Genomic DNA, 15941 nt, shown 5'->3' with positions numbered 1-15941 from the left:
AACACTAATAAAAATTTAAAAAGAAGTCAAGACTCGTATAAATGTAATTAGGAAAGCTGTAAACTGAAAGATACAGTGCATTTTCAAAAATGCATACCTATCTCTCAATACCATTTTTAGCTGGCAATTGTTTCATACACAGATGTGTGTGATTGTATGTATATATCTTGTCTATGAATAAAGAAACATGAAATTGAAATTCATATATAAATTACCAGTGGAAAAATATTTTTCAGGGCCTTCTACTTATTGGTCTCAAACAAAAAAAAATCCTATGTATTTGTACCTATGTATAGTCCTATGTATTTTTACTTATGTATAATTCCTACTGAAAGCTTTAACAATTTATGCCATGTCATTAGTCTCCAGGAATAAAGTGCTACCCGTCCCCAATATAATAATGCACTATAAAACCCAAGGCATCCTAAATTATTGAGTTAAGTAAGATCAATAAATATTTTTTGATTTATAGTTTCAACTTAAAGCTTCCACTGTAAATGTCAGAAGTTGGAGTCTCAGCTATAACACAATTATGGTTGAGGTCACTAGTACATATAGGAATGGCAATCTTTTGAAGGCATCCAAAGAATGTAAATATCACAAAAATACATCACACAATATAAGTTAATTTCATCGTATGCTTTTTCTTTTTTTTTTTTTAAACGTTTATTTACTTTTGAGACAGAGAGAGACAGAGGACGAACGGGGGAGGGTCAGAGAGAGAGAGGGAGACACAGAATCTGAAACAGGCTCCAGGCTCTGAGCTGTCAGCACAGAGCCCGACGCGGGGCTCAAACTCACGAGCCGTGAGATCATGACCTGAGCCGAAGTCGGACGCTTAACCAACTGAGCCACCCAGGAGCCCCATCGTATGCTTTTTCTAAAATATTTAAATATATTTATATAATATCTCACTAATCTTCATACTTGCCCCATGAAGTAAAGGTCATAATTATAAATATTCTGTGCATTGGGGTGGCGCCTGAGTGGCTCAGTTGGTTAAGTATTTGACTCTTCATTTGGCTCGGTCATGATCCCAGGGTCATAGAATCAAGCCCTGTGATGGGCTCTGTGCTGAGCATGGAGCCTGACTGGAATTCTCTCTCTCTCTCTCTCTCTCTCTCTCTCTCTCTCTCTGTCTGTCTCTCTTTGTCTCTCTCTCTCTCTCTCTCTCTGTCTCTGTCTCTCTCTCTCTCTCTCTCCCTCTCCTTCTGCCTCTCCCTGGCTTGTGCATGTGTGCACGTGTACTCTCTCGAAGAAAATTAAAAATAAAAAAAATAAATAAATACTCTGTGCATGAGCATACTGATACATCTAAAGGAGCACAAAGGCTTTGTTATTAATGTATTTTTAGGAATATACATATATATTGGAAATTAGTGAACAAATCTTAAATTTTTCTGGTCAATCTTCATAAAGGTGCCGTCAATTTCATGACCTACATGGCACCACCATGAATAGCAACTGCTATTTCAACTTTTCAAGTGGAAACATTGTGCCGCTGAAGAAAGTAGGGACTAGTCAAGGTGGCCAAGGTAGTTAGAATTTAACCAACACCACGGAGTAACAATTTCCAAGATCCCTGCATTCCTGAAGCCTTGGCATAGCTCAAAAGGGGCACGATTCAAGCCTTGTCCTAACAAAATATGTCCAGAATTGCTGTTTACCAACTAAACTGACACCATCACTATGGGCCACATCAATATCGTTTATAATTCACTCAGCTAGTTGGTTTTCAAGTTATGCAATTCTAAATGATTTTTTTTTTAATTTTTGAAATGGATAAAAGTTCATATAAAGTTGTCTGTGGTGCAACTGCATCGTGTTATTCAAAGGAAACATCGTAAATCCCTAGTTCAGCACTTTAGTTAGAAGGATCATGAAGTGTCAAGATCTTTTTTTTTACTTTATTAAAAAAAATGTTTTAAGTAAGCTCCACATCTAGCGTGGGGCTTGAACTCACGACCACCAGATCAAGAGTTGCATGCTCTTACTGTCTAAACCAACCAGGCACCCCTTGAAATTATTTTTGATGAAAAATTTTTCCTTTAATTTCCTTGAAACTTAAAAAAAATGACTAATAGATTTTGTTTAATGTTACCTTAATTGCAACATAGTCAGCAGGAATTATGGGATGGTCCAATGTTGGAAGAGGTTTCTCGTCAATGTTCTCTTCAATCATCACTTTGGTGGCCACATCAATGAAGTCTACCCCCAGTGTTTTGGAAACAAAGGGGAAGGATCGGGAAGCTCTCAGGTTACACTCAATCACCTGGAGACATGACAAAATTAAAAAAAAATAAGAGGATGTTGAGAGCCAATGGCAATATAAATATTCTCCCTGCCACTTGGGTTCTAGTTGTTTTTCACTGGGACCCAGCTCTTGTTTTGCCAGCCTCTGACTTCTCTTCCCACTGCTTGTACTTTTGCTAACCATTTTCTTTTTAGTCACTATCTTTGAATTCTGACTTTTTTTCATCTACTTTCCACAATTTCATCCCCACACACTGCTGATAGATTTCAATGCAGAGCTCAGATAATGCCACATCCCTACCAAAAAGCCTTCACTGGGATTCCACTGGCCATCAAATTAAACTCTAGTCCTTGAAGGCCTTCTATTCCCTTGCTTCAATATATACCTCTCTACATTATCTTATACCATTTCCCTGACCCCATTTTTACTTTCTAAGTTTACCTTCCACTATTTCCCTAGAAAAATAATTTCGCTAACTAGTCACTATCTCCTAAAATATGCCAAATTTTCTCTTAGATGTTCTATGTATAATGTCCTCTCTACCTTCCTTTACTTGTCAATATTCCAGCTATTCTTTAAGATCCAGTTTAAAATATAAAATCTTCTTTGAAATCCACCTCAAACCAGGTATATGGCACCCAGACACATGTGTGGGCACATACATGTGCATACACACACACACACACACACACACACACACACACACACACACAAAGCTAGCAGACATGCTCTCTCTGTTCTGGGACTCCAATACCATCGATTTGCACATTCCTCCCACAAGTTATACTCTAACTTGTGTTACAGTTATCTGCAAAGTCCTCTTCTTCCCAGTCCTCACCACACTGATTATCTTTGAAAGCAGAGACTGTTGTTTACACATTGTTATTACCACCTTATGCCTTCACGTAGTAGATGCTGAACCAATAGCGGTTACTGATTGGTTACATTAAATTAATTAAGACTAGTGTAGGGGCATCTGTGTGGCTCAGTCAGTTAAGCGTCCCACTTCAGCTCAGGTCATGATCTCACAGTCCGTGAGTTCAAGCCCCGCGTCAGGCTCTGTGCTGACAGCTCATAGCCTGGAGCCTGCTTCAGATTCTGTGTCTCCCTCTCTCTCTGCCCTTCCCCTGCTCATGCTCTGTCTCTCTCTGTTTCAAAAATAAATAAAAGCATTTAAAAAAAAAGACTAGTTGATTTAACTACTTTTGGTAAACAGGATCTAAAACCTCAGTGCAAGTAATTTGTGACCATTCTACATATTCAGATTATTTTATGACAGTCACTGTGTCCATCTATACTACACTGTAGAGGGCAGACAGTGATCTTCTTTCTCAGCAGATCAGAGTGCTTTATGTAACTGTGACTGACAGATCAGTGCCACCAAGGGCCTGTGTCTTCAAACAAGGCAGGCATTATATGCTGTGCAACAACCCACACTCAGACACAAATTGCAGCAGGAGTCTCAGTTGCTCTGTGATTGTGCTCATGGAGAAGATTACCAGAGGGACACAGACCGACATAAGCTGACACAGCCGTGGTGTTCTCTCAAGCACTTTGGCATTTCTTACCAAGACGTCGTTTCCTTTGACAAGAAACTGGACGTTGAATGGACCAGAGATGGCAAAGGCCTTTGCAATCTTTCGGGTAGCATCCTTCACCTAGATCCAAAGGACAATGATAGTAGTGCTAAAGAGCATACCTTAGTTGGAAAACACAATGAAAAAGCTACAGCACCTTAAAGCTAGGTTTCTTTAATTTCTCTTTAAGGAGAGCTACATCTCCACTAATAACCGTAACAATAATAATGGCAATAATAATAAGAGAAGCCACTAGTAGGCGTCTGTTAACAAAATAATAATGTGCACTAAATATGCATAACAGGCTAGCGAGGAAGAGAACACATAATTTTACAAAATTATCTTTCTGCCAAAGGTCTCTATCTAGCCACCGTTATATACTCTGGTTTTACTTTGAGGGCTAAATAATTCTTTCAGTATGGGTGCTTCAGCACCAGAAACTGCAGTCCAAACTGTCTATTAATCTCCTGACCTACCTGCTGAGAAGAGCAGGCCCTGAAATGACAAAGCACTCAAAGCAAAGAGACCAGAGAGATTTCCTTGATGTACTTTTTCTCTTGCTCTGGACTCTACAAGGGTAGATATTATGGTCAGAAAAAAATGATGTTTCCTTGCAGGGAGGTTCTGCATGTCACATATACAAACCCCTCTATCCAACCAGAGCCAGATGGTACCCATGCAATGCGGGGGCACTGGCAGCAAGAAACAAGAGCACCTCATCCATTACTTTCACAAGAGGGATTCAGCAACTACACTGGTCATTAGAGGAAGTAGAGTCCGTGGTACATTGAACTCTGAGGGATTTGGAAAAATCTGAGTTCTTGAGGTCAATTATACCGATATGAGAAACTGAAGTACACTTGAAATCTGAGGACAATGTTCTCTTATGAAACTGGTGTTACAACATAACCTGCTACCTTCACCTTCTAGAACAAGGTAAGATCTTCAGAATCCTGCCCAACATACACCTAGCCAGATAGGCCTGCCTAGATTTTGATGGCAGGATTATTGGAAAGGTTCACTGAAAAAGCCTAGACTGACCTAACATACCTAAAGACTAAGGAATGTCCACGTGAATTATTTAAGATGATGGTCTCTAAGAACACCTAGCAGTGCCTATTTAGTACTGAGGCATCATTCTTGGGAAGATCTTTAAAGCAATGTTTCCAAAAGAAAGGTTCAAAGAGACATATCAGAAAGTGCTGGTTTGAGATGAGAGTTAGGGTAGAAGTGAAAACATAGGTTCCAGAAGGTTCCTACATGACTGCTGCATCCCTGCTTCTAACTGAAAAACATAGCTTTACATGCCGCTCACCTAAGTGGCTCTCAAACATTGGAATCATCTGCAGTAGTGTTCTCCAAATGGGATCCCCAAACCAATAGCAACAGAAACAGCATCACTTGGGGACTTGTTAAAAATGAAAATCTTGGGGCCCTGCTTAGAAGTACTTAGTCAGAAACTGGGGATAGGGTCCAGCAATCTATATTTTAGCAAGTTCGCCAGGCTGTTATGGCACCACTGAAGTTCAAGAATCACTACACTAGCATACAACCAAGTGGGCTCAAAAGGGCAGGAAGGAGGCTCAGTTGGTTAAACATCTGAATCTTGATCTTGGCTCAGGTCATGATCTCATGGTTCATGAGTTCGAGCCCCACGTTGGGCTCTGCACTGATAGCACAGAGCATGCTTGGGATTCTCTCTCTCCCTCTCTCTCTCTCTCTCTCTGCCCCTCCTCTACTTATGCTCTCTCTCTCTCTCTCTCTCTCTCAATAAATAAATAAATAAACTTATTTTTTTTAAAGGGCAAGAAGGAAATTGTTATCTCTAAAATATCCAGCAGACTCAGAGCAAGAAAGTTCCCCTTATAATACACTTCACCTGGGGCATGTCCTACATTACTCCTTAAAACATTTTTTTTTTTTAATTTTTGCCTTTCCCCTTGCACTTTTATTTGTAGATGATGACCTTTTCAATGGCTCCTTGGCTGATGGTTTGTGTGGGCAGCATCAGAGTAGCATCTCCTGAGTGTACACCTGCATCTTCCACATGTTCAGAAATGGCATGGGAGATAACCTGGCCAAAAGAAGATTTTAGAAAGAGTTGTCAGGCACCTATTTCAGTGAAGCTACTGCCTCGCCACTCACTCCCCCCAAAAACCCCGCCATTCTAACAGATGCCTAGAGCATTGACTAGTTCCTTCGCTCAGTTCTTGATGAGAGGAATATGAAGGGCTGCACATGTAGACTTAGCCACCTCCCTGTGCAGTGACAGACTGCCCCAGGGCAGCTGACAGTGGCTGAGCTGACCTCCCTCCTCCATTGACTGGAATGGGTACAAATAATGGGAAAAGAGGACAACTAAAGTGACTCATGTTGACTTTTAAGAATAGGAAACAAGCATTTGGGAGGCACAGGAGGGATCTTTATCTTTTCCTTCCAGATTAGGTTTTAGACACTGGCAAAGAAAAGATGGGAGAGGTGAACAGCTGGGTGTATGTTACAACTTAGGTGGACCAGAAAGAAGGCCTCAGATCTAAAGATTAAGAGATTTTTAAATTGAAATTTGAGAGGACACCTGGGTGGCTCAATCGTTAAGCATCTGCTTTTGCCTCAGGTTATGATCTCACGGGTTCCTGATTTCAAGCCCCACATCAGGCTCTGTGCTGACAGATCAGAGCCTGGAGCCTGCTTTGAATTCTGTGTCTCCCTCTCTCTGCCCCTCCCCTGCTTGTGCTCTGTCTCTCTCTTTCTTAAAAATAAACATTAAAAAAATTGAAATTTGATAAAGAAGGGAAGCAAGAGGCAATTATTCTTGTCTTCTCTTAGAGGTGAGGAGACTAAAGCAATATAAGAAGAAATAATCCAAGTGCATGTGACTCCTGTATGGCCAACTCAGGATTTTCAAGCCTTATCTGTCACATTCCAAAGTTTATGGTCTCAGTCGCCATAACCTGAATGTTAATTCTATGTGTGTCTTTGGGAAATGATAAAGCTGACTGTGGGGGAGAATAACTGGGCAACTGTAAAAAAACAAATAAATTACAGACATGATTTGTTTATCAGATTTATAAATGACTTAAAGCAGAGTAAAATTTGAGTTTCCTGCTGTCACTTATGAGCTCTGTGACCTGGGCAAGGTACTTTATCTTGCAGGCTTGGTTTCTGATAAGACAGTGCTAACAATGGTATCTGTCTCACAGAATGTTTATAAGGATAAGAACGAACACGTATTCGGTGTTTGACATGATATTTAGTGCATAGTAAGCACTCAGATTTTTTTATAGTGTCTAGAGATGGGGAGGCAATATTGCCACTGAGCTCTGAAAAAAATCATAATGTAGCTGAAGTACTATGTCCATTTCTGAGTGTGACTGTTTAAAAATTATGTGAATAACCTGGATCATTTCCAAAAGAAGGAGTCTAGGCTGATAAGCAGTGGTTGATGTCTGTGAGAAGCTTAGGTTAAGAGCATATCCTAGCAAATTGGAACCAAACCAGGCCAACAGACCAGCATTACTTTACCAGCACAATATTTGAAAAAGCACAAATTTCTCTAGGCCAGTCTTACATTCTCCACTTTGACACTGGTATGATTACATCCCTCTTATGTTATACCTGAGTATTAAAATACTTAAAATGTTGAAAGGGGGGAAGATTAACCATATGCTCTACAATTCTGGAGGCCAGAGGTCAGAAACAAAAAAATTCTAGGGAAGCAGACTCTACTTCAAAAGAAGAAATAAATGAGATGTCTATATATATATATATGAGATACCTTTTAACCTGACAAATTTCTGTGTTCTGTGTAACCAAAGTTATTAAACAGAAAACAGGTGAGCACTTTCTGGTGATGCTGTAAAGAGAATTCTCATCCTTGGGGGTGTGGGGTTAAAATAAATGATTTCAAGGGTGCTTAAACTCACGATTGTATGATTCTGTGGTATGAAGTCATCATTACTGCGTATATATGTATATACGTGTGTGTGTGTATGTATGTATATATATCACAGCATATGTTTCATATATGTATGTTCATGCAACATGCAAAAAACCCTACTTTGAACTGTTAATCTGGAAGACAAAAAAGCCAAAAAGAAGATTTAACATTTTCAGTAGTGTTTTGAAGTATTTACCAAGTAGAAAATGAAGAACAACTTTTTTTAGTTTTCATTAAAGCAAATAAAATGACATGGAGTCCCTAAAACATAACTTCCTATATTTCAAGATAAATCATAAGTGCCTTATTAGTGCACCAGGCAAACTAAAGGAAAGCATTTCTCACATCTTCATTTTTCCCTGAAGTTGGAGGCATTCATTGTGTTAGCAATACAAGATGTGATTTGGTAAACAAATTTTATGTTATTATCCTTATCCACCCCACTCTGTTGAGTTTTGTCTTTATTAATGCAATAAAAGAGTGGAGGCTGGGAAATCAAGAGAGGAGAAAATCTAGGGATTCAATCAGGAACTTCAGAAAGCAAAGTATTGGATGTTTTTATAATACTCGTTGAAACATAAAAGGAAACCCACAGACAAAAGAAAATGAGAGAAAAATCTATCAAAAAGAATGATGAATACAGGATGATAATTAATTTTGAATATCATCAAAGAGGAATTCTAACAGCATAAAACACAGGATATATGACTCCCATGACACATCAACTAAATTGTCAGTGAAACTGAAATTTTTTTTTGGACTGAGCAGCTTGTCCACTATTATTAGAGACATGTTTTGTAGAAACAATGACCTCTAATCTGTGTTGTTTCAAAACCGCTAAGGAAAAAAAGAAAAGAAAAGAAAAGAAAACCTGATGAGAAGGCACGGATCTAGGATATAGGGATAAAACACTTACTCTTCCATCTTTGCCAACAGCGTCCATTTCTACTTCCCGGGCCCCCTCGATAAACTTTGTCAGCACCACTGGGTGTTCCTGTCATCAAGGAAAACAGAAGGGCAGAATCTTTAGCTGACAGTATGTGTACAGTGTCAGGTAAAAATTGTATACCTTAAGCAAATCCCAGGGTAATACTTGCAAAAATCTTAATGCCAAACACATTACACAAACTCATTAGCCAGTTTGTTCAGTAAGAACAAGGTCATTCTCTGCTTTCAGTGAGGCAGACGGTCTTTCTTCAGTTTTGAGTACTCAGTGAATTGAACGTGAGGGCTGAAATTTCAAATATAGACTTTTAAGTGAGTGAGAGAAAAGAGGGGGCTGAGGAGAGGGTCCGCTGGGGGTCCCATCTCTGTTCCCAGAGTTATGAATATCTCTCTATTTTATTTATAATTATATATATTATTTATATATATTTATATTATATATATATTATATATAATATATACTATATTTATATTATATATTATATATATTATATATATTATATATATTATATATATTATATATATTATATATATTATATATATTATATATATTATATATATTATATATATTATATATATAATATATATAATATATATATATATTGGTTCAAGTTCTTTCTCTCTTCTACACTCATCTTTTCCAAGCATTGTAAGGTCCTACACCAGTTCTCTCCAGGAGACTGCAAGAGAACTTAGGAGAATCTCATTATTTTGTTGAGGTTTTGTTAGGTCAAAGGCGGCCTCTGTTACTTGGAACGGACATGCTCTAAACCATTTCTAACACGCGGCATTTGCAACATTTCACTTTATTAATCTTAAAAGGTCCTTCCTTTCTCCGCTGTTTTAGACCCTTCTCATGCCCCATTCCCAGCTCTTTCATGACAGTGCAGTGATGCCCTCCACACCTGGACAACTGCTTGCTTTCTCCAGATGAAATGAAGAGGTTGACTGAGGAGCTCCAGGGTTCAGGTATCTCCTCTCCTCTTTGCCCCAAGCGCCCGCAAGTTGCACCACTTGTTTGCTTACCAGACCCTGCTGTTACCCGTCTCCATGCCTCTCTTCTCCATGTGCACCCCACCTTCTCTCCTCAGGTTCATCTTTCAAACCTCAACTCTTCCTTCAAGGCCTGACTCAGATGCTACCTCCTCCCCTCAGCCTTCTCCAAACATCTTCTTTTCCTCTGAACACAAGCTCCTTTGGGCCACTATCATAGAGTTCATCTCATGCATATGTATTACATTTCATATACTTTATCTCCTTTAGTAGAACACTTGAAATGAAAAGGAATTTTGTGGAAAATTGGAAACCACCAATGTTTTATGCCATAAATAAAATTCTCTCTTCTATTAAAGAGGCCAATTTCCATACTTCATTTTCTTCAAAAGCTGACTAGATATGTAGCTGTTTATTAGCCAAGAAAACAAAAAAGATTTCTTTCCATCTCTGTTCCTTCTTCTTTAAATACCCAAATTTTTCCCTCAGCAGGCTTGCTGGAGCTGTGTTAAGAACTATATGGGAGGGCGCCTGGGTGGCTCAGTCGGTTGAGCGGCTGACTTCGGCTCAGGTCATGATCTCGCGGTCCGTGAGTTCAAGCCCCACGTCGGGCTCTGTGCTGACAGCTCAGAGCCTGGAGCCTATTTCAGATTCTGTGTCTCCCTCTCTCTGATCCTCCCCCGTTCATGCTCTGTCTCTCTCTGTCTCAAAAATAAATAAACATTAAAAAAAAAAAAAAAAAAAAAAGAACTATATGGGATTTCTTCTGTATTATGACTATAATAGCATAATCGAAAGAAAGAAAAGTTTACCAGCTATCTTAGCTTCTCTAGCCAATCTTGAGACAGGGATCCTTGTTCAGGTGATTTATGTAGGGAATTAGAAAAGCAGGATTGGAGGGGGGGGGACCTAGGTGGCTCAGTCGATTAAGCATCCAGTTCTTGATTTTGGCTCAGGTCATGATCTTGCAGTTCGTGAGATTGAGCCCTGCCTCAGGCTCTGTTTTGATAGCATGGACCTTGCTTAGGATTCTCTCTCTCCCTCTCTCTCTCTGCCCATCCTTCTCTCTCTCTCTCTCTCTCTCTCTCTCTCAAAATAAATAAACATTTGGAAAGAAAGAAAGAAAGAAAGAAAGAAAGAAAGAAAGAAAGAGAAAGAGAAAGAAAGAAGGAAAGAAAGGGAAAGTGAGAAAGAAAGAGAGAAAGGAAGAGAAAGAAAGAGAGAGAGAAAGGGAAGCTGGATGGGGCAGCAGGAAGAAGCTAGTAAATCTATGGTCTCAGTGGAGACTGAATTTGGCCTTACCCCCTAGGGAGCTCTGGAACATGAACTGCAACACAGAGTAAGTCCCATCTTGAGGCAAAGGTCACTCATTGTCTAGTGTTTTCAGGGTGGTGGTGATGTGAGGGATCTTGCCTCCTTGTTGATGAAGCTCTCATCTGACTGAGGATAGTTACTCAGAGAAGTGTAGCTGGTAGGTGTTATCAGCTATCACTACTGTTAGGGATAGGTGCTTCCACAGGTAAAGGGATCTGAGTGGGGGAATAATAGCATCCACCATCCTGGACATTTGAACAAATCCATGAAATAGTCCTCACCATGTTGAGGAAGAAAATTTCTTTTTTTTTTTAAGTTTATTTATTTGAGAGAGACAGAGACAGCATGAGTGGGGGAGGGGCAGGGAGAAAGGGAGATAGACAACCCCAAGCAGGCTCCTCACTGTCAGTGTAGTCTGACTCGGGGCTCAAACTCATGAACCATGAGATCATGACCTGAGCCAAAAAAACAAGAGTCAGATGCTTAACTGACTGAGCCACCCAGGCACCCCAGGAAAGACAATTTAATAAATTTCTATTTTTCTGCAGCACTATACATTGTTGGCCTTCTTAAAATAGTTTCTTCCATTTATTTCCATAAACTACCTTTTCCTGCTTCTCTGTCAGGCTCCTTCATGTTCTTTTTTCTCTGGTCAGTCCTTAAATGCGGGTATCCCTCTTGTCTCTGCTTTAGCTATTCTTCTTCCTCTATACTGTCTCCTTGGTGATTGCTTCCATTCTTGAGACTCTGACTAAAATGATATATTTATTTCCAAAACTATATGTACATTTCTATCACTAGCCATGACGTTGATTCTCGATTTAAAATCTGTATAACCCACTGCTTTTGAAGCATCTCTGCTTAGATTTCTCATAGGCACCTTATACAAAAGGTCAAAAAAATAAATATATAATCTCCTTCTCTAAAATTTCTCCTTCTCCCATGTTCTCTTATTTTAATAAATGGTACCACCATCCATCCAGTTGTCCAAGGCAGAAGCTCAGGAATCATCCTTTATCAGATACTCTTTCACCATCTACTTCCTTCTATTCACTAATTGCCTCCAATGACCATCTCAATATTTCTAGAATGTATGTATGTCCCTTTATCTTTACTATTATTACTCTGATCCAAGGCACTGTCATCTCTAACCTGAACTATAGCAACAGCCCCTAACCTTCTTCCATGAATTCAGTCTTGCCCCAGAATTCACTCTCCATACTCTAGTATGACTAAAATCAGAAATTATGACTAAAATCCAAAGTCAGTATAACTGACAAGGTTCTCTTTGTCTGCTCCCTACCGAATCTATCTTCTCCTCTACCATGTTGGTGTCCTAGCCATATACTGAATCCTTTAACAGTTTCTAGAAACCCCATGCTCTTTCTCAGGTTTGAACCTTTACTTTACTCTACTTTCTTCTATTTACACCCACAATATAAAACTTTCATCCAGTTAATTCTAAATAAACCATTTTAAATTAATTTAAAAAGCCCTTTTTTAGGGATGTATCTCATTTACACTCTTCCTCAGTATCTTGTATTTTATTATATCAATACTTATTATATTTAATTCTAATTATTTGAAGCTTCATGTCCCTAGTAAAGAGAGTCCTCTGTGAGAGCAGACCGTATCTCTCTTTGTATGAATGTAGCCTCTGATACTGAGAACAATGCCATTATATAGCAGGTGGTAACATGAATGAATACGTAAATAGATGAATGATTGATGGGATCTATCTTTACTTCAGAGTCACTGAACTGAGTATTCCAGATTCTGCTGGAGTTTGATGGGAATCCTTGAACCAGAATGTACTCAGTCAGGACATCTCCATTATAAAACTTTGGTCCAGTGTGGGTTCCATCCATATGCTAGCAGTAAAATATATATATTTAAAATATTCTATGAATAGAGGTCCTGCAAGATCCAGTGTTCCAGGCAGAAAAGAGAGGACACCTGTCTTATCATTCACATGAGACCAGCTGGGTGTAACTGGTTTCTCAGAAGGGGAGTTTGCCTGGACCCTTGCAGGAAGTGAAATAGAGAAGAAGACTGTGTCTTGCTCCCAGGCACATTAATGAAAACTGGCCCACTGGAGAGAATCCCTCCTCAGCCATCGACTTTCAAACCGAATCAAAATCTATTTGGTTTTCTTCTTTTACACTCTGTCTTTCTCACCCTTTATCCTTAGCTATTTTCTTTACTGCTCCAATGTCCTTGGGGGGGCAACCACCACACAGAAATGAGGTCTGGCTTCATGAGGAGGCACAGACCATGTTATTTTATTCCTCTTTGAAATGCTTCAGACTTTACTCTTCAGCTCCCTCCAAATTCTACTTGCCAAACATCAAACTCTTCTCTATGAGTTGTGCTCTCTCTCTCTCTCTCTCTCTCTTTCTTAAAACCCAACAAGCTTTTGAAAGCTTTTAAAAGGCAAATATTACTTTCATCCTTCACAGTACAAGGTCTGCAGATCAATAACCCTACTGGGTAAATCTTAAATGGATCACACTGAGGTAATACCAAGGGATAAAATAAAAGCTGAGGGCAGTGGAGGAAAGTAGTTAAATCACTACAAAATTATAAACATTTTTATTAACTGGCAAGTGGAATGTACCAAAATGAAAAAAAAATCAATAAGTGAGCAAAGGGTTTTACTATTAAAAATGCAGGGTTGGGGCACCTGGGTATCTCAGTCGGTTGAGGGTCTGACTCTTGATATCAGCTCAGGTCATGATCTCACAGTTTGTGGGATAGAGCCCCGTGATAGGCTCCACGCTGGAATCCTGCTTGGAATTGTCTCTCTCCCTCTCTCTCTGCCCTCGCTACTCACTCTCTCAAAATAAATAAACATTTTAAAAATTAAAAAAAATAGGGGCGCCTGGGTGGCTCAGTCGGTTGGGCGTCCGACTTCGGCTCAGGTCATGATCTCACGGTTCGTGGGTTCGAGCCCCGCATCCGGCTCTGTGCTGACAGCTCAGAGCCTGGAGCCTGCTTCCGATTCTGTGTCTCCCTCTCTCTCTGACCCTCCCCCATTCATGCTCTGTCTCTCTCTGTCTCAAAAATAAATAAACATTAAAAAAATTTTAAAAAAAATTTAAAAAAATAATAAAATTGCAGGGTTGACTAAGGCAAAGTTTCTCCAAGTGTGAGAATTAAAAATCAGGAAAGCCTTCACTGATAGATAATGAGCTTGATCGGGCAGTCCTTGAGGCTGGGAACCCCAGGGATAACTTGACTAGCACCTAACTTATGAACAGTCAAGAATGTTTATCCAGGCTCACTCCTGGAGTCTAAAACCATATAAATGTTGCGACGAAACATGCACTGGTCTTCTTCCACTAACCCTAAGGATCTAAATACAGTTAAATGCATTTGAGTTTTCTTATTTCCATATATAGGAGACTAGTGGGTAGCAAATAAAAGGGAAAACCACTCTAACATAGTGTGAAAAGAAAAACCTATGAAATAAGATAGCAACTATCAGAAGTAAAAGTCACCAGGAAGAAATCAGACACTACCTGTGAGACTCTAGTGGCCTCCTCTAGGAATTTTTTCATCTCATCCTCAGAGAATACCACGTTCATGGCTGACCCACTGGAAATGAGAGGAGGACAAGTCAGTTTCTTTCATCACTTTGGAAATAAAGCATTCTGGTCTTGATTGCTTCTCAGAACAGTTCCAGGAAACCTCTAGTTCCAGTCTGGACTGAGTAAGAACTTGCTTTTTTTCTAAATTAAGACTTTACTCCATTTAATCATCAGAACGATCAACAAAAGAGTCACCCAAGTTGAGGGTGAGAACTGTGATAATGTCCAAAGAGAACCACATAGCTCTAGAGATGGCAGTAACTCAAAGTTTGTCCTTTCTGGTTCCGTGTTTTCACTCTGCTGGTTCCAGGAGATTCTTAAATCTTGACAACATTCATCCCAGGATCTAGCTATTCTTTCCCCGTTTCTTCAGAGGTCATTGCCAATGGCTGATCTTACCCACAGGTCTGCTGTCAAAGCAGGTCATTCTACTACCAACCAGGTTACAAAAGAATAAAATTTTTAGTAACATTTGCAAATATAATGTACAGGAACTGACTGAAAGGTATTCAACTGGGTCCTTCTCACTAACTGCTTGAGAAAGAACGCTGACATTAATTTACACTGAATTTTGATATTTTCAAAGTGAGATGGGAAGGCAGGAAAGAAGGAGGAATAAGAGAAGGGAAAGAATAAGGAAGAAACACACTACTTTCCACTTCTTTTTAAAAAGTAGCATTTTCTTTACCTTTTCTACTCTATTACAAAATTTTGCATAAAGAGCTCTCAATGTCTAAGACAGGAAGGCTAAGGCAATAACATTGCTAATTCACAGTGTAGGAAACTGGAACAAAGAGACAGATTACAGAGATCAGAAAGGCAGCACAGTAGTCAAAGCTGCTTTCTGCAACCCTCCCGTAAATGTCTGTGTGTTGTTTAAATTAATTTGCATTAATACCTCAATGAAGAAGTATTATTTGACTGTGATTTACACAAAATGCCATTTAAATAAAAAGGACAGTTTTCCACCTCATTTTAAATTTTTCATTGTTTTAAAGGACCCCATCTCAAATTCCATTTACACTTTCAAATGGTGCACAGCAAATTATGTTTCTCTTATTATCCCCTGTTCAGTGAAGTAGGTGCTTACATGTGGTAACATCTGAAGAGATGAAGTGATAATTCAAAACTTCTCCTTTGATGATAGAACTTCGTTTCAAAGTTTAATATAAAAGATCCTCACTTTCCATGTCCCTCACCATTACAATTTATCTCTTAAAAATGTGCTCTCAAAAACTCAAAAGTTCAGACCAGAGGCACCATCAGGAGGTGTTGACGACAGTCTGAGACAAGCTGCCATTTCTGTGTACTGGGAAACAGATATTGGAGAC

General features: G+C 39.3%; 1 protein-coding gene across 1 annotated transcript in view; it reads right to left on the bottom strand.

Moving 5' to 3' along the window:
• CPS1 (carbamoyl-phosphate synthase 1) overlaps window positions 1-15941 on the bottom strand; it is a 130171-nt gene that overhangs the window by 16189 nt on the left and 98041 nt on the right. Inside the window, exons 28-32 of the mRNA XM_015539236.2 lie at window positions 14542-14617; window positions 8685-8762; window positions 5798-5905; window positions 3823-3912; window positions 2102-2272 (exon numbers count right to left, since the gene is read on the bottom strand). Of these exons, the coding sequence (XP_015394722.2) occupies window positions 2102-2272; window positions 3823-3912; window positions 5798-5905; window positions 8685-8762; window positions 14542-14617 (523 nt within the window). The remainder of the gene's footprint in view (window positions 1-2101; window positions 2273-3822; window positions 3913-5797; window positions 5906-8684; window positions 8763-14541; window positions 14618-15941) is intronic.

This window comes from Panthera tigris, chromosome C1 (assembly GCF_018350195.1).
Source record: "Panthera tigris isolate Pti1 chromosome C1, P.tigris_Pti1_mat1.1, whole genome shotgun sequence".
NCBI lineage: Eukaryota > Metazoa > Chordata > Mammalia > Carnivora > Felidae > Panthera > Panthera tigris.
Note: the sequence above shows the minus strand (reverse complement) of the source record. Positions and strands in the feature narration are given on the sequence as shown.